At 43.1% G+C, this 25,043-nt stretch overlaps 1 protein-coding gene across 1 annotated transcript in view; it reads left to right on the top strand.

The window, feature by feature from the left end:
• The window catches only part of rnf123 (ring finger protein 123), a 123,157-nt gene that overhangs the window by 62,658 nt on the left and 35,456 nt on the right, over positions 1-25,043 (top strand). Inside the window, exons 37-38 of the mRNA XM_022742188.1 lie at positions 19,749-19,823; positions 19,908-19,972. Of these exons, the coding sequence (XP_022597909.1) occupies positions 19,749-19,823; positions 19,908-19,972 (140 nt within the window). The remainder of the gene's footprint in view (positions 1-19,748; positions 19,824-19,907; positions 19,973-25,043) is intronic.

The raw sequence follows: 25,043 nt of genomic DNA, 5'->3' as shown, positions 1-25,043 counted from the left end.
TACCGCAGCAGGAAATATAAGCTGTACGTTTTATCATTTCATTTAGCACAGAATCTGATCCATGAATCTGATCCATATTTCATTCATCGGTTTTTGTAACCGATGAATGAAAGGTTTATAAAACTCAGAGGCAGGATTTTATAACTCTGTTGAATTATCACAGCAGCAGTTATTTTATCTTTTGCTGCACTGATTGTGAGAGAAACAGTAGAAACAACCTTTTCAGGCCTGAGGTGCGTCAGGCAGGTTAAACAGCTGGTCTCCTTCAGTTGAATTGAGGAGCTGTGTGTTTTCATGCAGGGCTGAAGTGGGTGTGAACGTAGCCTGAGACTCCATTCAGACCGCTAAAACCCTCGTTGGTGGGTGAGCTGCAGGTCAGACGGCGCTCTGCACGAGTGTTTGTGTCGGGGATGGATGTTAACTGAAATGCCGCTGACGCCCAAACATAATTTAACCATCTGTCCGAATGTCGGGAGGGAGAGAGGGTGAAAAGAAGCAAGGAGTGATGAGGTTAAAGTATCTGTGTGTAATTCTCTGGTTCAACATTGCAGACTGGACTGTTAAAGGAGCATTACAACAACCTCATCCACGCGTCGTCATTTCTCACGGATGTAGCTGTGTAGGTTACCCTGTGTAGGAAGACGACATCTAACTTCTTGATCCCGCAATGTCAAGCAAAGCCACATTTTTAAGTTTAATTAATTGTTTGAGTGATAAGCTTCATTATTATTTCTATTAACATTTCAGCCATTATTTCCCTGACGTGTTACAGTGAGTGGTGGAGCCGCGCACAAATATCCATAGACAAACGAGTGATTCAGGTCGTTTCTGTCAGACTGTGGGAGATTAAATGATGCGAATAATTTCACAATGATTAACAAAACAGAACCAGTTAAAAAACAGATGAAAAGAGTGTTTCTGCACATTTCTGTCTCTGTGCTTTCACACAGTTTTAGTCGTGAATCTGGAACCAGGTCACTGCATCTTTAACCAGGGTACACACTGTACATTTTCATTTTATACAGTATATATTCACCAGGTACAAAACCCATGAAGCCAACAGCCTCTTGCTATTCTTTAGATCTGTAAATGACCCTAGAACTTCAGTGCTGCTGGTAGAGAGTGTTTTTGTTTTGTCCCAGAATCTCTCAGATCTGTGTGGACGTTTCATTAAAGATAAGCTCTCACATGAAACTGTTCTGGGTTTGGAATAGTTTAAACACAGCATGTGACGAGATAGAGGCTGGCATTTGAAAACCACTTCGTGTGCGTGCGTGTGTGTGTGTTGGTCTGTGTGATCACTGAGAGATAACAACCTCTCTGTACTTGAAACCAGCCTGAAGCAGTTTAAAGTAAAACATCTTTAAAGCTCCTCTCTCTCTGTCTTTATCCCCTCATCTGAGATTTCAGCCGCTAATAAACACACACACAACCATCTGGGCCAAACCCATTTACTCCAGTCTCACAGCCCATTACACATTCACAGTTAGATTTCATTCTCAATCCTCTCCCCAGTGCCTGAACACACATACACACACACCACAGCTCAGCATTACAGTTGAGCATTGTGGTGTGGGGGCAAATACAGTGCGACGCCCAAACTGCTGCTGCTGATAAAGTCGTATTAATTTATGATGACGACACTCAGATATTGTTCACGGCTGCGTGATTTGTCTGTATTGACACTCATGATGATCGATTGCAGGATAAGTTTTTCATATTCATCCAGTCTGGAGATGGGTTTTGCTTAAGCTCAAAGTAAACAGACAGTTTTAGTCTGAGGCAGAGGAAAGGATGGGCTGCAAACGGCTTTGGATCCAAACCCAGTAAATCAGAACAGACATCAGGTAATAAAATCGCAGTTTGGTTGTTTGGGAGTTTCTCTTATTTATAATTTTCCTCCACAGTGCTGCAGGCGGCTGCCATTGGTTCTCATTCGTAAACTGACCGCCCACCTGTCGTCTGAGATTGGTCACTGATTTATGGAGGTGTAATAAATTACTGGCGGTGCTCATTTATGTGCAAATACTTTCTATTCACGTTTCATATTCCCAGAAAAAAAGTGTTTTCACTGTGTTCTCTCCTTCTGATTGTCCTGTTCTGAGAAATCCTCCCTGCTCCGCTGACACACACACACACACACACACACACTCTACATCAGTCAGACATGGCCCACGGCAACGTCATCAGTCTCTATTGTCGCTCCATCAGTGCACGTACACAAAACATGCATAGACACACGCACATATTTTTAATTCTGAATTTACTGAAGTGATGGCAGTGTGGTTCTGATCTCCCACTCCTTAGCATGGCGACAATATTGACCCTTTGTGATGAATTATAAATCGAGGTGGTCCAACACATGTGCACACGCACACAGACCCGCATAATCAAAAACTACCGTATTCAAAGATTAAATTGAACACATGATGTAGATTGGATTTCCTCTGGAGCCACTCTGTCGTACAACACACCATTTTCCGAGGCGTGTGGTGATAATAGTGCTGAGCTCAGTAATCGTACCAAAAAACATCCCGTGGGTATTTCAATACAAATGAACATAGAACCGTGTCCGGTGATGCATTCATGCATAAGAATAAGAAATATAGCACCGAGCCGCGGTGGCCTCATTGCTCCAGTTTGATAAAGACTGAAACCCAGTGCAGACGTCGGGATTATCAAACCTGAGAAAAAGGTAGAATCAGTGTCAGTGTCATCGACACAGACATTACAGTCTCGCAGGACTGGAGCACTCGTCCCCAAATTGATGATTGTGCCAAACTCTGTTAAATGACTCACACATACCTCTGAAGAACGGTTCTGTTTGTATGTGGTTCTTGCATGAACCCAATGACTCAAATGTTCCATAACAAGACGTGAACAGGATGAGTCTTACATCTATAATTTCCAGATATAAACATTGGAGATGATATAGGTTTAGTGAATAGACAGGGCTGTAGATAGATAGATGTCCCGCCTCCATACATTCAGCTCTGGGTGTAAACAGCCTGGGGCTTTAAATGAAGTAGAACAACACAGCCTGACTTTATGTTTATGTCTCACCTGCTGTTATGACGTGGTGGAGAATTGTCTGTTATCTCATAGTCCAGTGACAGTGATGATGGGAATGATGGTGACATCAGTGTGGAGGGGTGATGGTGGTGGTGGGGGGAGATGATGCTGATCATGATGGTGGTGATAATGGCAGTAATATTACCGAACAGGGAGGTGTTGTTGTTAATGATACACATTTGAGTATTCACCCAGTTTTTATTGGATTACACACACACACACACACACACACACACACACACACAGATCTGCTGCTTTGAAACTATTCTTATCTCTCTCTAACCTTTATCTCTGCTTCCTTTCCTTCGTTTAACTCTGTTCTTACCTTCTTCTTCTACCTGCTCTCCCGCTCTGTTACTGCCAGTGAAGATAAATACGCTGCTGTCACCAGGTCCAACATTACCCACCTCTCAGGCTCGATCAATGGCCCTCAGGCTAGGATAATCAATGGTGGAAGAAGTATTTGGATCTTTTACTCAAGTAAAAGTAACAGTAATGTAAAAAATACTCATCAGCAAATGTACTTAAAGTATGAAGGGTAGAATTGCGTCTTGTTGTCCATCATTGTATTTGATGTGTTAACATGTAAGCATCATCAGTGTGACTGTTATATAATAAATACATACTATAATATATAAACGGTTGGGTAGTTTAAAGACTCTGCACACCTGTAGTCCTCCTCTACAGATGTTTTCACTCCTTTTACCTGACTGTCCTCTTCTCAGGACTGACTGGACGTTACAGCCTGGACCTGATCCCTCTCTCCTGTTACTGTGTTGTTTGTGTTACATCATTCGGTGTGGGTGTGTAGAGCCTGAGATCTCTCGTAATGAGTGCATCATATGTTTTGTATGTAAGATCAAAGTAACAGCAGTCAGATAAAAGCTGGGAAAAGGCCAATATTTAACTGAAATGTGGTGGAGTAGAAGTACAAAGTAGCTGAAATTGGAGGCTCAATATTGGAGAATTGTACGTCTTTACTTTCCTGCGCTGACAGTATGTGCGCTCTGACTGATCCTGTGTGATGCTGGGGATCAGAGGATGTGGAGAAAGTTGTAAACTATTTTTATATTTTAGCAGAAATCCATGTTTTTGTTCACGTACTTAGAGGAATTTAATTGACCTCACACGTACAGAGGTGACAGCTGAAGTCTCACAGCTGGACAGAGTAAAACCAGAACTACTGTATATGCACTACTTTACACTTATATATGACTGGGCTTTTGTAATTTGGATCAACTAATCCCTTAAGACCTTGACACAAACGTATTGAAAATAAACTGAAAGTCTTGATCTTTTCAGACAGTGAGAAAACACTGTAGTAACCTGCAGTTCTCCCGTGACACCTGTTTTAAATCCTCGTTGCATCGTGTCGTCATCCGACCTCCGATTTTACCTGCTGCTTTGTCCTTTTTGTTAATTAGCAAGAAAAAAAAAATCTAATCTGAAGAATTTGTCGTGAGAATTCATTGAAATTGTTGTTGAACTTTGAGAAAACTGTCGATGCAACATCAGACCCGAGCAGCTGATTATTCAGTTAATTCACTCGGTCAAGATTGAATATGTTAAGACTGTGGCACACACACACACACACACACACACACACACACACACACACACACACACACACACACACACACACACACACACACACACACACACACACACACACACACACCACTCACTTTACATTATTATGCACCAGTAAAGGTGTCCAGTAGCAATAAGAAGGCAGACATTCTCCTGCAAGGTCCAGATACAGAGGTTTATTAACACACAGATAAAGGGAGGACAAGAGACAAGGAGAGAGAGGCAGTGCAAGGAGAGAGGGGGGTGGTGCAGTGAGTACAGTGAAGACAATAAAAACAAAACACACATCTGCCCTGATTGTCCTGTCAATCCCACTGAGTGTTCACCACACAAAGTCAAATCCTTTCTTCGTCACCGGTTCAGTTTCACATTAATCGTCTCAGACACAATGAGAAATAAAAAAAAAGAAAGAAAAGAAAAAAAGCCGATTGATCAACCTTTAAAACAAAGAAAAGAAATTCTTCTGTCTCCAAATGAACTCAGCGAACAATGGATCTTCTTCTCCAGCATAAATAATTTCAACTGATGTTCCAGAGGTGGTTTATTTATTTATTTATTTGTTTATTTTCCTTTTTGTTTTCCTGATGCTCAACTGACTGATGGCAGTAATCAAGTTCCAGAGGGAAGAAGAGGGAGGAGGAGGAGGAAGAGGAGGAGGAGGGAGGAGGAGGAGGAGGAGGAGGAGGGGTACAGGAGTCCAGAATCAAACCTTATCCTTTAAAACAGTTTCTATTTTTGCTTGCTAAAAGCTCTTCTTCTCTAGCTTGTCTACTCTAAAACATTTCACACTGTGACAGCGCTACACTACGCAGATTTCTTCGGCTCTAATCAACTGACACACCGGCTCTGGGAAAAGGGGAAAAAAAAAAAAAAAAAGAAGAAGAAGAAAAACAGGAGACGCTAAAAAGCTCTACAAAAAGATTTTTTTTTCTCTACATCTCTGTATGAGACTAGAAGGCATCTGTAGCAAATGTTTATTAAAGGTACAAGCCGTGCTTAAAGGGACAGCCCTGCGCACTTTGTTTTTTCAGTAGCAGTCCGTGCTCATCATCGTCTTCACCTCCCCCACCCCTGACGTCCTGTTAGACAAGTTTCTGCACTCTTTGTCTTTTAACTCCGTTTTCAAACACCGTTTCCTCGCTCAGACTATGAGGCAGTATTTTCAGCTCCTCTCAGAGTTCTTAAGCTTTCTATCTTTGGTCTGTTTTAATTCTGACGTCCTCCCTACGTCTCTGTTTTCTCCTTCCTGTGTCTTGTCCGTGAGCACCGTCCCGGACCCTGTGCCTCTGAGTGCCCCTCCCATCACAGTGCATTGGTTCATGGCTGTGTGCAGACCTGGGCAAACCTTAATATATGCAAATTTGGTTAACAGTTTTCAATCTCTTAGAATTGCACTTGATCTGTTTTCTCAGGCAGTTGAATTAGCCTCAAGCCTCGCAAAGAAAAGATTCAGAAAGCTCTTAGTCAGTATTGGATTACTGTTTTGCTCAGGTCGAGTGCTGGGTGCAGTGGGGGTGGGTGGGGGGTGGGGGGTGGTGAGGAGGTAACCGAGAGGCAGAGGAGGAAGAAAGTGAGTGAGAGGTGATCATAGTGCCAGCCTGTGTCTATCTCTGTTTGTCCCGTTTCTATGGCAACATGATGGGTGTGTCTGAGAACACGGACATGATGGAGTCTGTCTCCCCCGCCCTCTGCTGCGACTGGCTGTGGAGCTTTGGGTGCTGCTCTGGCCCTAGCAGTAAACCTGGCCCCAGGTGTCCTTGCACCGCCCCAGTTCCCGGCCCCGCCCTGAGTCTGCCATTCTGCTGCTCTCTGATTGGCTCCAGAAAGACCACATGCTTGTTGGTACTGACCTTGCGCCCCGGGCCCTCGGTGGTCGCCGGCGGAGTGGGGGTGAGGATGGAGGACTGGGCGCTCCCCACCCCGGCCTCATTCCCCACGCTTGGGGTGGCCGGGGTCAGGGCCTTCGGACAGGGAGGGCAGCGGCAGGGCGTCAGGTAGAGGTACATGAGCACCAGCACCAGGCTCACCACACAGCCCAGCAGGGTGGTGAATCCGGTGTTGAAGGACTCGTGAGGCTCGCTCTCGTGGTGCAGCACCACCGTCACGTTGACCTCCCGGGTTTCATTACGCTTCTGCTCCTGGTCCAGGGCCATACACCAGTAGACACCGGAATCCTCCTCACGCGCCGCCACGATCTCCAAGCTCCCGTTGGTGAACATCTTAAACGAGCCGTTGTTCCCCGGCGGTGCCACGTACTCCTGATTTGGTGACACCCAGAGAAAGGTCACACTCCGGCCGGTGAGAGTGGTCACACAGTGCAGCAGCAACGCCTTCCCCACACTCACTGAAACGCTGCTCTCCTGCTCTCTGAGTGGCTGATTCATCGCAGTCAGGTTGCATTTTTCAAAGTAGCGGTCATGCTGGAAGAAGCGCACGGTGCCTTTCTGTATCCCATAGACCCGACAGGTGTGCTCTTGTCTGAAGTGTTTCACTGAGTCATATCCCCTCTGTTCCCAGCGCCTGAACAGTCCGTACATCGAGCACTCGCACTCCAGGGAGTTGTTGTGAAGGTAGAGTCCTCTCTGGACTGGAATGGGTAAGTTTAATATATCCTCCAGGGGTAGTTTGAGCAGGCGGTTCGAGGACAGGTCCAGCATGATCAGGTGAGGGTGGCTGTGCTCTTGGATGGAGAAGAAGGGGAAGTGAGTGAGACGGTTATGACTGAGGTAGGCCTTACGGAGGCTTCCCAGTCCAGCCAGAGCTCTGCTCTCCACCTGGACGATACGGTTGTTAAACAGCAGCAGTTCCTCCAGTCCAGACAACTCTTGGAAATAGTGCTGCTCCAAAACACGAAGCTGATTGGACGACAGATCCAGGTGTCGGAGCAGTGCTCCAGAGGTGTTTTGAAATGCCCCCTCGTGAATAGTGGTCAGTTGGTTGTGAGCTAAGCGTAATGTCTCCAATCTAGAAAGTCCTTCAAAGGCGCCCCCCTTCAGCTGATCGATCTGGTTGTGGCTGAGATCCAGAGTGACAGCAGAGACAGGCATTTCTCTGGGGACCTGCTCCAGACCCAGGGCGGTGCAGCTGAGGATGTCAGAGGCACAGAGGCATCTGCCTGCCTGGGACGAACCCTGGGACTGGCAGATGGTGGCCTGGACGGGGCTCAGCTGTGGGAGCTGCAGACAAACTAACAGCACAACAATAGACCACCATGACTGTGATGCTGCTATAAAAAGTGGTGCCACCACACCCTGCAGAAAACCGGCGTTACCAACAACATACAACATGATGCCAGCAGCAGGCTGAGGGCATCAGGTTACAGTTTCCTCTGCGTGACCCAGCTTATTTCTCTGTTACTTTTCCCCTTTAGAATGACCGGTGTAAATGCTTCGTAGTTTATTTTTCACATCCTTCACGCTGTGTGATTCATCTCATTTTGACAGAATTTGCACTTCACATAAATCCTGACAAACTAACACATGAGACTGTATATATATGTACTTGTTTTTCATCTTTATCTTGCACCAGTCCCTTTACATGTGGAAGTAAAATTCTCTGTCCTGTAGCTGGGAAATCTGTCAGTTTAAATATTTAAATCCCTCTTTCTCTCTCAGTCTCTCGTCATTTTCATGAAGCAGAAACCTTATTTGCTTTGTTGCGTTCGAGCTGCAGGGCAGAAACAAAATGTCACTGTAATGCTCTCTCGTGAGCTCGTGCTCCAGCGTGATCGTTTATTTTGTCTAACCAGGTTAATGTTGAATGAGGCGATTGCATCTGCGTCCACCTGCCAACACGGCAGCCATCTGGAGAGGTCAAAAAAAAGGTGGCTGCATCAAAAAAAAAGCACCAGGTGAGCTCCGTAATTTGTTTAGCAGGGTGGAAGCAGCCAAAATCCAATTCTGTTTGCTTTCTCCTCAGGGGGAATAAAGAAAAAAAGAGAAATATTTAGGGAGCAGGTTAAAAGGTAAGGGAGACGGTGATGGATAAAACAATGAGCACAGTCAAAGTGTAGTCACTTTAAAACTGATCCAGGTGTTTTGGACAGTGGGAAAAAAGAGGAGGTGCAAGTTCACTGTGGTATTAGATATTCTCCTTTGCCATTTGTTTTATTCCAGCCAAAAAAAAAAAAAAAGTAAAACCAGCTGTGCAGAGCATTCAGCAGGACCTCCTCTCACCTCCATTTATCCCATAGCTGCACCTCTGTACCTTTGACTGTAGGATCCTGAATAAGTTGCCGACCCTGTCTCCAGCACGTCTTGTTTGAACCTCCAGAATCTCAGCCTCTTGACTCCTCGTTCAAGCTTCAAGTGGATGTCAAACTCATTATCCTCTGCAGTAAACAGACCCAGGCTCCAGATCTGTTTTTGGTCCCTGCTGCAAAACAAAGCATCAAGTTTCAATTCCTCCACGAGCTGAGTTTCTGTCTCTTCACTCGGCAGCTGCTATCATGACGGAGGAGCCTCGTCTTAGTTGTAGCATCTCTTTATTTTCACACCAAGTCGGAATTTGTGAATCACGGCCCCAGCTGTCTGCCGCCCACAGACCGCCCCGAGTCGAGGATCAGATTTTCAAAGAAGTCAGCATCCTGTCCACTTCACTTCATACGCAGGCAGTGGCAGCGGTAACCACTTAAAGGTTTGACACACCACACACACTCTCACCCGCAATGCTCTGTGGCTCTCAGTGCTTTTTGTCCTCCGGCTAATTTGTGCGGAGAAATTCCTGATTTTTCATCAGTGGGAGGATTTTCAAAGGGCTGGCTTCGCTCTCTGTGAAATCCCAAACATGAAGCATCAAGCTCTCTCTCTCCTCTCCTCTTCTTTATCCTGTTGTTTTCTCCTCCGAGGTGCAGAAAAAGAAGGAATCAACACATAAATACAAAGAGAAAAGTTGACGTTAGTCCACTCCAGATGTGTGTGTGTGTATGTGTGTATGTGTTTGTGTGTGTGTGTGTTTGTGTGTGTGAGAGTCCAGGTTATTTCCAGATGTGAGAGCAGAGGAGGCTGAGCTGCTGCCTCTCGTCTGTTTACCACACACTCTCAGCTCAGTTGTGAGCTGCTGCTTCTGGTGCTTTCCCAGCTCCACCTCTCCTCCACTCCGGCTTAATCCTCCTCCCCCCTCTCTCTCTCTCTCTCCTCTCTCTCTTTCTCTCTCTCTCTCTCTCTCTCCTCTCAGCATCCTCCGCCCATCTCAGACCTCCTCCTCCTGTTCTCCTCTTCTCTTTTCACCGCTCCGCTCACTTTTCTGTCAATTTCTGTTTGTGTTTCAGGCTCTCACACTTTGTGGTTTCCATCTCCACGACTCTCTCGTCTTTTCTCTCCCCCTCTGAGATGGCTTAGGTTGCCACAGGAGGAGCTTTTATGAGGGAGAATCTGGAGGGAATTTGATTGGCCAGAGAGAGAGATGCACATGAAGAAGGCATGACTGTGTTTTCTGTGCTCTGCGAACATTAGTATTGTTGATTCAATGAATATAAATAGTTTTGCAGTAATATACCAAATTCTTCATGACACAGCTGTAGGTCTGTAGGAGAGGCAGGAGGCTGGAGACTCTTAGTCTGGTTTAGATGGAGTCAGGCGAATGGTTTCTGGTCTGATGTGGGAAGCCTGGTCAGTGGTTTAAGCATATTGATATGATATGTTTTTAATGGGCTGCTGCTCTTCTTTATTGTGCACTTATCACTAATGCCTTCACTGAGACTGAATTAATCAAAATGACAGACGGGAAAAGAAGTTCACAACAGTGGAAAAAGAAGACATCCAGGTAATGGCCTGTAGATCTTAAAAAACCATAAAGCACCATGTGTGATTTTTTTAATATCCATAAAAAGATATATTTGTGGAAGAACCAAAAACCATCTCAGTGTAATTTTTACATTTCCTCTCTCATGCTTCACTCTGGAGCTCAAGCAAGGACAGAGTGTCGTGGTTCAGTCTCTGATCCGCTCTGATCAGCTGACTGTTTTTTGAGTGACGCACGGCCAGGCCAACCACAGGTAATGGATTGGAGCCTAGTACTGTATTTTGGTAAAACCAAGCAGCGACCTCAGATGAAGCCAACACAGAAGTGCCAAAAACTACAGTTCCTCTAATGGCCACTTCATGCTGGCTCCATAAGCGATGTCCGTCCCCATGTTAAAATGCCCTTTACTTTACAGCAGAAATAAACATGTTTACAGCCTGGTACAAAAAACGGTTTTAGCTATTATGCGGAGTCAGGTGCTGCTAAGATGGCGACGGTAGAGCAGCCCACTCTGAGCTTCAAAACCGCTCTTCGGAAACCTGTAGGTGACGTCACAGAGGGTACGTCCATCCTCATATAACAGTCTATTGGTAAAACTCACCAGTACATGCAAACAGCGATGGTCAGTCAGCTTGTAGATGAGCAGATTTGGACTAAAATGCTCCAGTAGTTCATAAAACATGTAACTTTAGCTGGTCTTTAATATTACTCTCCTTGGGAAGGCTGTGCACTGATGTACTGGCTTCTTGACGTCCAAAGATCTCAACATTTGTCCGTCTTGTATATTGCTTGCTCAGCAACAGAATGACTGCTTGGTGTTGTGTTGTTAATAAAGTTAAAGCAACAAAAAAAAAGTTAGTTGTGTGTATCGTTGTGACATCACAAAATTAATTATAAGTCCTGATGTTTTGTTTTAGTTTCTTAATACTGGCTGTACAGTACAGTATTTATACAACACCAAGGGATTTTTTTATGATGATAATAATAATAATAAAATCTCACTTTCTACAAAATGGGACCTTTGATAACAGAATGTTCTAATTAGCATGTATTGACTTTGGGGCGGTCCCTTTACTGAAAGCACTTTGCGGCATTTGTTTTAGCTTTTTTTCCATCAGCAGTTTCATCCTGAAGCAAACATTTATTCAGCTGTGACACCTGGCCCCTCTCTGTGGGTGTCTTCTCTTCTTCTCTCTCCTTTCCCTCCTCTCTCATTCCTCCCTCTTTCTTCTCCTTTCAATCACAATGATGAACTCGCACCTGGATGCTTGGAAATCCGTGTCTGAATGTCTGTTTGTATTTGTTCAGATAATATTTCATCAGCGAGGATGTCACCTGTCTGTGTCTCTGTCCAAAGCACTTTTGTTTGCTTGTTAATCTAATAGAGTCCACACACTGTGTAGAAATCACTGCACCTCACAGCGCCACACGTACATACAGATATTTGTCTCGCAGTCAGGTCATTGGTATTTGAATATGATGCTCTCTGTATTTACAGAAACTCTGTTTTTTAAAGAGAATATTTTCTCTCTTGTATGTGAATATCTCAATGTTCCTTGTTTGCATAATTATGCTTTAGAACCTTTATGTAACCTTTACTTTGTGCAGTTAAAGAGACTCAGAAGCAGGTGTAATTAGACAAATACCTGTCCACATTCCTACAGATGCTCATAATCAGGATTTTAAAGGTTTATATTCAGTGAATAATTCAACACATTAAGTGTTTATTGTTGCATTGTTTCCCATTGTTTCCCATTGTTTCATTTTCTTTTGTTTCTCTTAAGGTTAGAGAAACACTTTGATGCTGATCATCTCAGTCTACTGTAGATATATCTGCAACAAACATAATACCTGCTTATGTCTGGGCATGTGTGTTAGAGATAAAATAATGCACTGGACTGTATCTGCTGCTCTGGCTCTGCCTCTGACGTGTTATGAAATTTGCTGTTTTTGTTTGTTTTTTTTGGCCATTTTTGCCTTTGTTGTGATGGAGACAGTGAGAGAGAGACAGGAAAGTAAGGGGAGAGAGAGAGGGGATGACGTGCAGCAAAGGGCAGTGGTTGGATTCGAACACAGGCCCCTGTGCTAAGTACAGTAAAGCTGCCCTGTGGAGTTATAGCTATATTCAGTGTTGAGGTGTAGCAAACCTGTTTAATGTCTCTCCTTCTTCATAAAACATTTGCAAAGCCATGTTTACTACCTCTCAGTCTTCTTCTCCTCTGTGTTTTTATGGCCACCTGTAGATCAGAGAAATGGTGTGAAACCGTTGGCAGGAATTTGTGTTGCGTTACCTGGATAAAGAAAACAGTGACCCACTCATCACCCACAAAAAAAACCATAGCTCTTCCTTTCATTTCATCAAATTCACTTCTCATAATGACAGATAATAGTCATGAAAATAAAATAAAATGCTCCCCACAGTTTCCCAGAGCCGAAGGAGACAAAACAACTTGTTGGATCTTGTTGGATGTGAAAATTAGATTTACTCTCTGATCACACGTTTATTCTGCTTTGAGTCTGTGAAGATAAAACAGGGCGACAAGTTGCTCTTTAAATGAACCAAAATCAGATTTATTTAAGTTTTCATTTTTTAGCTTTCTCTCTGAATATGTTCCCCGGTGAAGAAATGTTAACAGCAGCCACAGTCGGGTTGTTCAGGTTATTAGCCTTCCTATATGACGTCATTACTGTGCACTGACTTGAAATTGTGATGCAGCTCAGTGACTCATCCGTGTCCCAGAGTTCAATGAATCTCGCCAGAGCCCAGAAACCCATTAACTCTTCATCAGCTGCCGAACGAGGGACGACTCAAAACACAACAGTAGTATTTAATACAGCTCTCTTCAGGGGGGTGGGGGGGTGGGGTGCATTGTTTCACCGTTTGCTGGAGACATTTTTACCCACTGACTTCATTTTCATTTCAGCAGGACAATAGACTCAGTATCAGTTAATAGATTAAACAACCAGTCAGAGACCGTGTTGCATGTGTCCCCTATTGTGTGTGTGTGTGTGTGTGTGTGTGTGTGTGTGTGTGTGTGTGTGTGTGTGTGTGTGTGTGTAGTATGTGCTTGGAGCGGTCTTTGGGTCTTGGTGACAGTGTGTGTTTCATGCTGATCTCCTGTCACAGGGGATTAAGATCAGAGACACACAGCGAGGAACACACACACATTTTCACTTAAAAGAGGAAACTTCAATACCTCTATGCAGACACACACACACACACACATAATCAGCCTGACAAATATTCCTCATTCACACAGATAGACACCTGTTGACATGGTTCATTTATTAACATTCAAACATTAAACGACACACACGCACTGTCACAAACTCTCTCCTGTCTCCCAAAGTCTTTGTTATTACAGATCATAGTGATTTCAGATCCCAACACACACACACACACACACACACACACACACACACACACACACACACACACGATGGCCGAACACGACGCTGTGAGAGCAGTGAGAGTGAAGCAGAACAGTAAAGATAAACAACGAGCTGAAACGCACTGTAAAGCTCCATAACGCCGGGGGGAGCTGCAGATTCAGCTGATAACTCTCTGTAGGTTCATCACTACCACAGACTCTTTCATGCAGTCGACCTTTTGTGTTGTGTGCACTCGTAAAATCCTTTCTCTGTTTTAGGTCTGCAACTACTTATGTTTTATCTTGTTTTGTCTGACCAACGGTTCAAAAAAACCCAAAGAGATTCATTTTGCTGTGACATTTGAGAAGCTGATGTTGATTATTCAAATAGTTACCAAGTAATTTTTTGTCTGATGGCGGTGGATCGACAGAGGTGACAAAGTCAGAGAAAGTAGTCCCTGAATTACCATGGACTCATGGCCGAATCTGAATGAGACTTCATTTATATAAAGCATCAGCTGATGTAACACGGAGTCGTCTGAGCGTCATGACCAGTATGAGTATTGAGCGCTAACCAGTGACCTGATGGTGGTTCATATTAAAGTTTGTCCACGCTGACAGGTGGGCGTCCATCAAGTGGTAAAACATGAAAAATCCTCAGAGATCATCCTGTGTCTTTTCTTTCTTCGTTTCCCTGCAGATTATAAGAGCATCCGTTTGTTCATCATTATTCATCATGTTCATTTGGCTCCTGTGGGATTCGCCTTGTCAGTCTTAATGCTCTGCCCTTTGTTGGTTCAGGAAGAGGGAACAGTGGACTCGTGTTGACTTGTAACACAGTCCTTTGACAAAGACACAGTCGGTGACATTTTCCAGCCCGAACGCTGTGACTCACACGGCTCCTCTTAACAATCGTTTCTACCACAGCGCCTCTCAAGATGCTCCGTTTCTCCTTGTCTTCCCTCAGCTCGGATGAATCAGGCCGCTGATCGCTTTATTGCTGCTTTATGGAAACCGGAGGGAGGGAGGGAGGGGAGGTGAAGGAGATGCGGAGGAGAGAGGAGAGTCTCTCAGTGTGAAGTGTCATGGCTGCTGTAATGATAAGGTCAGGGGAGATTTTACAGGAAAATGTCACCGTGTTTCTGCGTCGGTCCCTCTGGATTCACCCTGTGAAGGACACACATGAGCCGTCAGCACCGAGTTAGCAGACGAAGCGCAGACCAACACTACTGCTGCTGTTTGGAGTCGGCTGGCAAAAGTATTTCAAATGATGTTTGTGACATTGTTATATGTTAATAACTCTGGCAGAGAGGTAGATGTCAATTAATGGGAATAGACATTTTTACTGGAGGATAAATGATCATTGATTTTACATCCTATTCAATCATGTGTGAAACCAGTGTTGGAGTTGGGGCAGCTCCGTCATTATCCTCTAAAACTGAGGACGGATTGCAGGGATGGAGGACGAGGACAAAGCGGTGGAGGGAAACAAATGAAGAAAAGATGAGGAGGAAAATGAAAAATGGCATCTCAGAGTGAGACAGCGTAGAAAAGGAAAGATGAACAATTACTGTGTTCAACTGAACTGAGCTGAATACACGTCAAAACTTTGTCAGCTCCACATGTAGATGTTATAAAATCACTTTGTAGCTTCGTTGTCAGACTAGGCTTGAGCCGATATTCAGTAATATCAAATATTCATGCCATATGTGATATTTTTCATCCTGGTCAATGATCACAGTACCTTATCTTGCAATATATCTTGCAATATAATAATATCTCGCATGAGGTGGTTTTTCCGACAGCAATAATTCGCAAAATCAAATCAAAATGGAAACACTTCTTTCACTTTTACGTCATGCCCCAGGGAACCAGTTCCAACCAAGAGGCAGGACTGCTGGAAATCAGTCATCACAGTTAATTGCAATTATAACGCGAGAGGAGAAAACCCAGATTTCAGAACATCAGTCACAGTCCTTTCACAATTATGTCCTGTTGACTTTTCAAAAAAAACAAAACAAAAATCACTTCTATTTTGCGCAAAACTGCGATCGAAACCCGGCTAGAGAAAGCGTTTTGTGTGTGTCAATGTGTAATAACTGACTGACTGTTTGCTGACTCCTGGCTCTTCACTGAACTGACTGTTGTTAACCTGTGAGTCTGTTCCCACATGGCACATATACAGTTTACAACAGCTGCAGGTTCTTCAGACAGAAGGAAACAAAAAGCAGCTTCTCATTCATAGCTGTGTTTTTCTCTCCCTCTTCTGATGAAGCACACGTTGGTTGAAAACACATTTTAATGTTCTCCGCTGACTCATTTTAAAACAAGAACCCTCTGAAAAACACATCATGCTGACAGACTGAAGACAATCATCCTCACCAGGTGATGGACACAAAGAAACGGAGCTGATCTTGTGCTGCAGTGCAGATGTAAAGTCCTCTGGACACATTTACACTCAAGAGTTCAGACACTGAATTGTTGGACGGTAAATGAAGTGATTTCTTCTCACAGCTGATGACACTGTTTAGTCGAGTGTCAGAGTATAGATTTGTATCAGAGAGCAACTGGCTGGGCAGGTGTGTGTGTGTTTGCCTTTCACTTGTGCTGAAGCTGAAAGAGATGGTGGGTAGGAGGAGATATTTTGCCAAACAGTGTGTGTGCGTGTGCGTGTGCGTAATCAACCCCTTTTCTTTCCTTGGCTACAACCTGCAGGCACAACATGACAGGGGGCTGTTGTGCTGTTACAATCTCCTGTATGAAGTGTTGGTATTTTTAGAGCTTCCACTACAATCACATCACATGCAGCACTTTTCACTCTAGTTTAACTTCTGCGGACTGAAAATCTTTCCCACTGATGCAGTTTAACCTGTCACGACACAGAGACAGTTTTACTTCTGACTCACATGATACTGATACGCTTCTTTAACATCGGCTAATACACACAGTTTTATTAATACAGGTTCATCTTAATCATGTTTTTATCATTTTTAGTCAGCAGCTCCCTGTTTTAAAATACTCAATTCAGACCTTCCTCCATGTTTATCTGTTGCCCTTTTTCTCCTAAACTGTGATTCTCCTGGTTTACAGAGCCACTGTTTTCATTCACTAATTATTTTTGCGACAGAGAATGAAGGCCACAGAGATTTCAGTCATACTACATTACAAGAATAAAATCAAGATAGAGTGAAGACGGCTGCTGTGAGAGAAAACGGCTGCAATTCCGCTGTTTGGATCACATTATTTCCAGTGGCTTTTTTTTGATACTGCACTTCTTGCACAGATGTTTCACATTAAAAGCCCTCCAACAGATCTGTCCCATTCCTGGTGGGCTTGTAATTTGAAAGAGCAGAGTTGCTCATTGTAGCTCAAGGTGCAGCAATTGGAAATAATTATTGAATGAAAAACATTCTGTTGAAAATACAAAGAGTTTTTAGAGGACTGGTTAATATTGTATGATGTGACAGGTAAACATGGAGGGAGGTTTGAGTTCATACTAACAGTGGAAATGAGCTTTTCTCTGCCGCTGAGATAAATAAAGGGATAAAGGCCGACATTAATTAACAGTGAGATACATATTAATTTATTCAGTGGATCAGTGGATACATTTAGATGTATATTCCATTTCTTACTCATTTATTTAACAACCTGCTCGTTAATTTAATTTAGGGATAGATATTTATGTTTTTCATTTGAAAACTGTTCAAATAATTTATTTGTATATTTCATTATTATTTAATTGTGTGTTTTATTCACATGATCCTGCAATATAAAAGTGGCTTTTCATTTGAGATTTTGCAGTAAATAACAAAGAAAAGCTCCAGTAGAAACACGCTTAGTTCTTGTCTGTGTTTGTGTGACTGACAAGAGGCCAGATATAGTAAGAAAGAGCAGAGAACGAGCCAAAAGAAGACTAAACCAGAGAGAGGAGCATGAACACACTGAGAGAGAGGGAGAGACAAAGGAGAGAGTAGTTTGGCTGGAGAGAGAGAGAGAGAGAGAGAGTGAGTGGGAGTCTGGTGTTGTGGAAAGCCCGGCTATAAAAGATTGATGCAGAGAGGTTGGATGAGTGGCGCCGCAGGGGAGAACAGAACAGAGAGGAGAGGCGCGGAGTTTCATTAGCAAGAGGAGCGGTGATTGAACGCTGGATGGATCGGACAGACAGACACAGTGATGGTTTTCACATGTGTCAGAACAAGAGGAGACAGATAGAGACAGACAGACGAGAGAGAGGAAAGGTGAGGAGGAGGAAGAGGAGAAGAAGAAGAAGAAGAAGAAGAGTGAGAACAGCTCCTGCATGGTGGTGGTTGTGTGGTGTGAGACTGAGACGTGAAAATAGAAAAAAGGCAGCGATTCTTCGATTGGTTCAGTTCCAAGAAGAAATCCTGTTGCGAAGCTACAAAGTGGATGGAGATGACGGTGTTGGTCAGATTTCAGTTGCTCAGCGTGAACAGTGTCTTCGGCCCTCTCACCTGCTGCTGGGCAACACTAATGCTGATCACTGCTGCCAGAGTGTTCACTGACTGATGATGGCAAATGTAGATCACATCTGCTCTGTCTCATGTATGTTTGTTTTCTGTCTGCAGTGTTTCCACACATTCACTCAGACATCCTGACGCAGCAACAGTAATATGAAAATTAGTTTCTTAGTCTCTGAGAAGAACTGAACAACACAACATAGTTTAGTTTTTAAAGATATTACATTTTTATGGAACAAGTCTTCCAGTTTCATCCTGGATTCACTCTTATTTTTTTTGATTAACCCATCTCTTTGTTGTCTTTAAAACGTCAGAAAATAAAAAATGTCTGACCAATAGTCCAAAACATAAATATGTTCATTTTGCTTTGATAGAAAATCTGATACAAAAAGTTAAGATTGGTCAAACTTTTCCCACATCCAACCAACATGCCAAAAGTCAAATCTATCATAAGTCAAATGCAGTGGTTTGGGTTGACATCTGTAAATTCGAAATCTGGCAGGAGATGATGAAGATGAAGTTTCTCAGATGAGTCAGAGTCAATCAGATGGTTTTCAGTTGAGGCACTTTAATATCAGCGCTGGATCAATCAATAACTTCACAATCATAAAACAAAGAACATGCAAAGCTTTCATACCTTTTGATATAAAATCTTAGCAGACATGATAATACAGTCACAAGGCAGATATAATTTATACGTGGTATGAATTCACGAAAAGATATTATAAGAAATACATTCAAATAGATTCCCATACATTTGTATCTCGACACCATATTTATCACTCCATGACGTTTATATGGAATACATGCACTTAGAGGATTAAATAAAGCATAGTAAACACAGTTCAACAGTTCAAGATAAATTCTGACTGTCAACATCAGGCTGCTGTAACACACAGACTAGTCCATTGATTTGCCTGATAGTAAATCCTAATCTGAATAAGCCATATGCTGACGACTCAGTTTAATTTGTTGCAGAATTTTGCATCTGAATCAGTTTCTCTGTCCACATGTGTAGCTGTGCCTTGGTCTACACCAGAATACAGGTTTGTTGATTATAAACTGCATTTATTTAGCAGCTTTAAAAAAAAAAAAAAAAACTTTGCTTAACTTTGCAAAGGAAAAATTTGATTAAAAAAAACTAACAACCTCCAACAACATCCAGCAAAATTAGGTGCATTGGGTAAATTATAATAAAAAATATACAGTGTAAAATAAGATTAAAAAAAAACTGGAAAATAAACAGGAAAAAAAGAAAACTCGCACAAACAGGGGAACTGGCTGGTTTCATTTAGTTCTGATCCAGGATTTAGGAACATCCAGAAGGCTCAGAATGGCGGTGATGAAAGTGAAATGTTCCTCCAATGCTTGATGATGTAAGCGAATGTAAGATGTATTATGTGCTCCACCTCATCTAACAGTTTGTCCTCTTTCCTCTTCTCCTCCCACCCTACTCCTCCTCTTTAACCCCCCCACCCCTTCCCCCCTTTCTCAGGATATCTCGAGCTGCATCCGTCCTGCTCTCTGACCCCTGTTTCCAGCTCCACTCCATCCAGCATCTGTTAGGAGAGGGGGGAGAGTCCTCCAGCTCCTCAGCAGCCGTCACTTCTACTGCCCGTCCAGTAGTCGGGTCTTTGGGGTCATCTGTGGCGCCGCCCATCCCTTCAGCCACTGGAAACACAGGCTCCTCAGAACGCAAACACTTCTCCCTGCACGCATGTGAGTAAAACACAACAGTGGATGTGGGGGAAACTGGTTCATTGATACACAGGAAGAAAAAATAAGTGTTATACAATAAACAAATGTCTTCTTGAATTATAGATTTATGCTCTGGAGTGAGCTGAACTGTTCACCTTAGTGTCATAAGTGTTGTCTGGTTTGTGCCCCTTCACTCTCAGTACAGTTTTTCTTTTGATCTTTTCTTATTTTGATCTATTTAGATTTTATTTAGACTGAAATATTAGCAAACTGTCTCATTAAAAGCAGCTGAATCGGCTGCGATCAGCTGCCGTTTGCAGTGGAGCCATGGATGTACAGAGAACTATCACTGTATTTCTGTGATACTGAAGAAAACTTAAAAACATGAAGATTTTGAATTAAGTTCTTAATGTGTTTCATGTCTCTGTTCAGATTTGTGGTTTTTGACACAAATTGTCCCTAAAAACGGAAATTTTTAAAGTAAAAATGTGTGAAACTGTTTGACATATAACAAAGAATGCTTTTATGTGAGATCTGCATTTTTGCACCATATTTTGTAGCTGGATTTCCTTGATAGAGACCCAAAGATAATAGACATATACTGTATATGAATATATATTTTAACATTAAGATCTTTAGGAAATCCTTTAGGATTAGACAGAAAAGCAGTGAAACTTTCATGAGTCTCACATCAGAACAGTGACAGAACTTAAAAAGTCGTGTTGTATCTGAGTTCAGAGGGATGCAGCTGGAAGTTCGGCTGAGTCTGGAAACAGGCCCGTTACGTTCTTAATGAGATTTAGACTTCACTTTAATTTTGTTTAGGGCTGCAGTGGCATCTATCCTTTGCGCAGTGCTGTCTTTGTGTGACAGAAACGGACATCAGAGTACACGCATGTACAGTGAAGGATGATCTTCGCCTACATCAGGCTTAGTGATGAGGCTCGTGCAGCCACTGCTGAATGTTATGGTTGATTTGTATGTTTTTTTTGCTGTTGAGGTTTTGTTGAGATTCTCTTTGTAGTTTTTGCTGAATGTGAAAGACTGGAACTCGTTGTGCTTCAGGCTGACTGGAGACACATTCATTGTGGAGTCTTTTTTTCCTCTGTGTTTTCAGTAAGTGGACGTCTAGAAATAGAATAGAACGACAGGAAAGCAGCAGATCAGAGACACTGGTCAGTTACTAGAACTCTGGCACAGACTTTTGACCATTGCTTTTGTTTCATCAGGGATTTTTAAACTGACAACAACATACGCATACATTACAATACGTGCATCAGACTCCAGAATCAGAATAGGTATGAGTTCATTACCCATACTAATAATGTAGCACACAGCTGCACAAGTGCTTTAATGAAAACCTTCTGTGTTTACCTTTTAATCATTTAATCATATGTAGGTTCACGGCGGTTGGAAACCAGCGTTCATTAGAATACAGTACAATACAACTTTATTGTCCACAAAACTCAAAAATTGTCTTTGGCCCATCCAACATTTCACTAAAACACTTAACAGGATGAATACTCTACTACTATGTAATAAAACTACAATACACAGAATTGAAATAAAACACTGTTTAAAAAACAAAACACAGCAAAAAAAAAAACAACAACATGAAAATAAAGATTGAGTCTCAGCATGTGGGACAAATGACTTCTCATGTACCAGAGATCTTGCAGCTCCTACCTGACGTCGGCTCTTGATTACTCTGTGGCCTTGTGATGCGTTTACTGACCACACTGATGAGCCTGTATTTACTGATGAGAATGACGTACACTTTCTAAGAATATTTCAGTTTCATCTGATTGACCATTAATTATGACGGACTACGGAGCCGAACCTTGTCCTGTTCTGCACACCTCCACTTCCTCTGTGTGTAATGAATTAGTCCCAGTCAGATCTCACAAAGAGCTATTTTCATTTTTTTTTACCACAAATCCAAACAAAAAACAATGAGTAACTCATTACATTTAAAAATAACTTTCCCCCTCCCACTTACCCACAATCCCCTCCTCCATCAACACTCAGACTTCTCACATGGTTGACACACAGAGTGTGAGAGAAACTTGAAGGCTCCATGACTGGAGTCTGAACTTGACAGACAAAGGGTTGGAGGGAAACAGAGACAGGCTGAGAGATGGAGGCAGATGTATAACAGAGACATCCATCAACTGAGCTGTGCATTATGTAAAAATACGCAGACGTACACTGGTGTATGTGAGGAGACGACACATCAGCAGTGTCACATAACTGGATTTTCTCTCTGAACACATCAGTGTTGCGTTACTATTTAATTATCCGAATAAATGGCCAACAGCACAAAACATTGATGTTGCCAGTGTGTGTGTCTGTGTGTGTGTGTGTGTGTGTGTGTGTGTGTGGGTGTGTGTGTGTGTGTGTGTGTGTGTGTGTGGGTGTGTGTGTGTGTGTGTGTGTGTGTGTGTGGGTGTGTGTGTGTGTGTGTGTGTGTGTGTGTGGGTGTGTGTGTGTGTGTGTGTGTGTGTGTGTGGGTGTGTGTGTGTGTGTGTGTGTGTGTGTGTGGGTGTGTGTGTGTGTGTGTGTGTGTGTGTGTGGGTGTGTGTGTGTGTGTGTGTGTGTGTGTGTGGGTGTGTGTGTGTGTGTGTGTGTGTGTGTGTGTTCAAATGAGCAGTGTCTGTCACTGCTGATGTGGATACATGCAGCCCCAGCAAAAGGCTAAGAGCCCTGGAGTTGTGCTGGCGCCACAGGGGATGCCCTGGCCACCACGGCATCCTCCTCCGTTGCCATGGCAACACAAGCCGTTTCCATGACCACCTTGCGTGGAGGATTCGTGTCTTGTCTGTGGAGGTCATACTGGACTGATTTTTCAATGCTTTCGTCCCTTTTCCCCAGTAACAGTTTAATTTTTAACCCTGTGATATCTGGGTTATAACACGCTGTAGTGTAGCTGCAGGGATCTGTCAGTATCAAACTGTACAGTCACAATAAAAGAAATACTACTATTAGTGCTAAGATATAATCAAACCTAACCAAGTGAACAGTGAAGTGTTTACTGCAGCTTTCTCACAGATGATCCTTTAAAGTTAAAGAGAGTTGACTGGAGAAGACTTTACATGCAGCTCAGTCTCTGTGACTCTTTTGGGTTTTACTAATTGGGAAAGGACCAAGAAATTTCTTTTACTTTTAATTCTGATGTTTTGGCTCTCTGACCACCACAAAGTAAAAGTAATGAATTTAGTTTGAGAGTGCAGGTTACTGTGATCTGACCCACCTCTCTCCAAAGCTTCATGAACTGTGAGACCTTTGTAGTAAAGGTGTTTTCAGACAGCGAGCTGGTTCTGCCACCGCCTCCATGTTTTCACTGTGATCGGTGGATGCGCGTGACTGTTCGCCTCTGCATTCAGAGTTTATAATGGTTGAACTTTTTTAACTCACCGCCCGTGGCTCGCTGCGTAACCCTGTAAGATTGAAGGCTTTAGTAGCGCTTACACGCTGCTCATGTCTGGCTTTTCATGTGAATTGAAAGTGTGCACTAAAATGTGGAAACACACTAAATGGCGTGGAGGTCAGTCAGGCGTAGTCTGTGGTGAGAACGAGTCTTCTTTGTCACTCAATGTCAGCACTGGACTGAGCTCAGATAGCAGCTCTCAGTGTGTGTGTGTGTGTGTGTGTGTGTGTGTGTGTGTGTGTGTGTGTGTGTGTGTGTGTGTGTGTGTGTGTGTGTGGTTAATTATCAGTGCTGGATTTCTGCCAGCGAGTGATGTTTAGCTCTGATCTGATTAAGAGGAGACACAGGTTCAGATGCTTGATACTGTTCCCTGCACACACTCAGCAAACTTAATCTACAGCCTTTTCCCTCGAGTGTATGTGTGTGTGTGTGTGTGTCTGTGTGTATGTGTGTTTGGACTCTCCACAGTGAGTGTTTATCTGTGGGATGTAATGTCTGTGTCTTGAGGAGTTGCCCTCAGCTCTGCAGCTGATACTGCGTGAAGTCACTGTGTCTTGGGGGGAGAGGTTATTTTAGTGATTGGATATCTCTCTGTGGTGTCAGTGCTTTCTGTCACTGTGAAATGCTCTGCTGAGGGTTTTTATCTGTTGACATCTCAACTGCCTTTCCTCCGTCTTGCATTTGTCATTTAATGTCTTTGTCCTTTTGCTTTGTTGCCCCAGGACCGGAGATAGTTTTCTTTGGCCTGTTTTGCTACAATCTTTTAACTCTTTTCTTTTTTTTTTCTCCTTGCCTTATACTTCTCTTTTCTCTTCTCTGCTAAAATAGCAACTGCTGCAACTTCAAGTTCTCTTCTCAACATCACAGGGAGAGGTGGGGAATGAAATCTTCACTTTGCTCCCCTGTAATTTACCTCATTGCTCGTCATTTTACCTCTGCTGAAATGACATGATCAGTCAGATCTGAAAACACAGACAAGATAAACATATTTTTAGACTCAGTGTGACTTCCACTTCCTGAGTATATCATTATCTCTGATGGCCAACCAGAATAAACCTCCAGAAATCCACTTAGAAATCAGAGAAAAAAAGAGGCTGCAGAACTCAATTAAGAGTCATCATGTTTTTAGGTGCAGGAGCTGATCACAGCTGATTCAGCTACGTTTCATGGGACTGTTTGACTACATGTGAACAAGTACAGGCTGAAAGAACAGCAGTACTAACCTGTAGCTACATTACAACAGACCATTGGATGAGCGTTACGGGGTCTCGCTCTCCTGATGTTTCCTCCTGTTGGTTTCCAAACAGACCTGGATGTTGGTGTTACCATGTTTCCATCAGATCAGCAGAAAGTTTTTCCTCGATTTTCACACAAAAGCCAAAGAAGCCTGTTCACAAAGAAACAGGACGTCACTGGGGGGCTGTAATTATAGGGGGGGGGGGGCATGATGTGACGTGTCTGTTTTTGTCTTTGTGAAGAAAACCTGAGTCTGCTCTGTGACATAATGTCAGAATAATGATGCACCATGGGAAGAAATCCTACTTATGTTCAAGGATTTGTTGGTTTGTGTATGTGTTTGTTTTAATGCTTGTGTGTGTGTGTGTGTGTGTGTGTGTGTGTGTGTGTGTGTGTGTGTGTGTGTTGAAGCACTCAGATCCCCCAGCC

The sequence above is a fragment of the Seriola dumerili genome, unplaced genomic scaffold (genome assembly GCF_002260705.1).
Source record: "Seriola dumerili isolate Sdu_G_001 unplaced genomic scaffold, Sdu_1.0 BDQW01000066.1, whole genome shotgun sequence".
Classification (NCBI taxonomy): Eukaryota; Metazoa; Chordata; class Actinopteri; order Carangiformes; family Carangidae; genus Seriola; species Seriola dumerili.
Note: the sequence above shows the minus strand (reverse complement) of the source record. Positions and strands in the feature narration are given on the sequence as shown.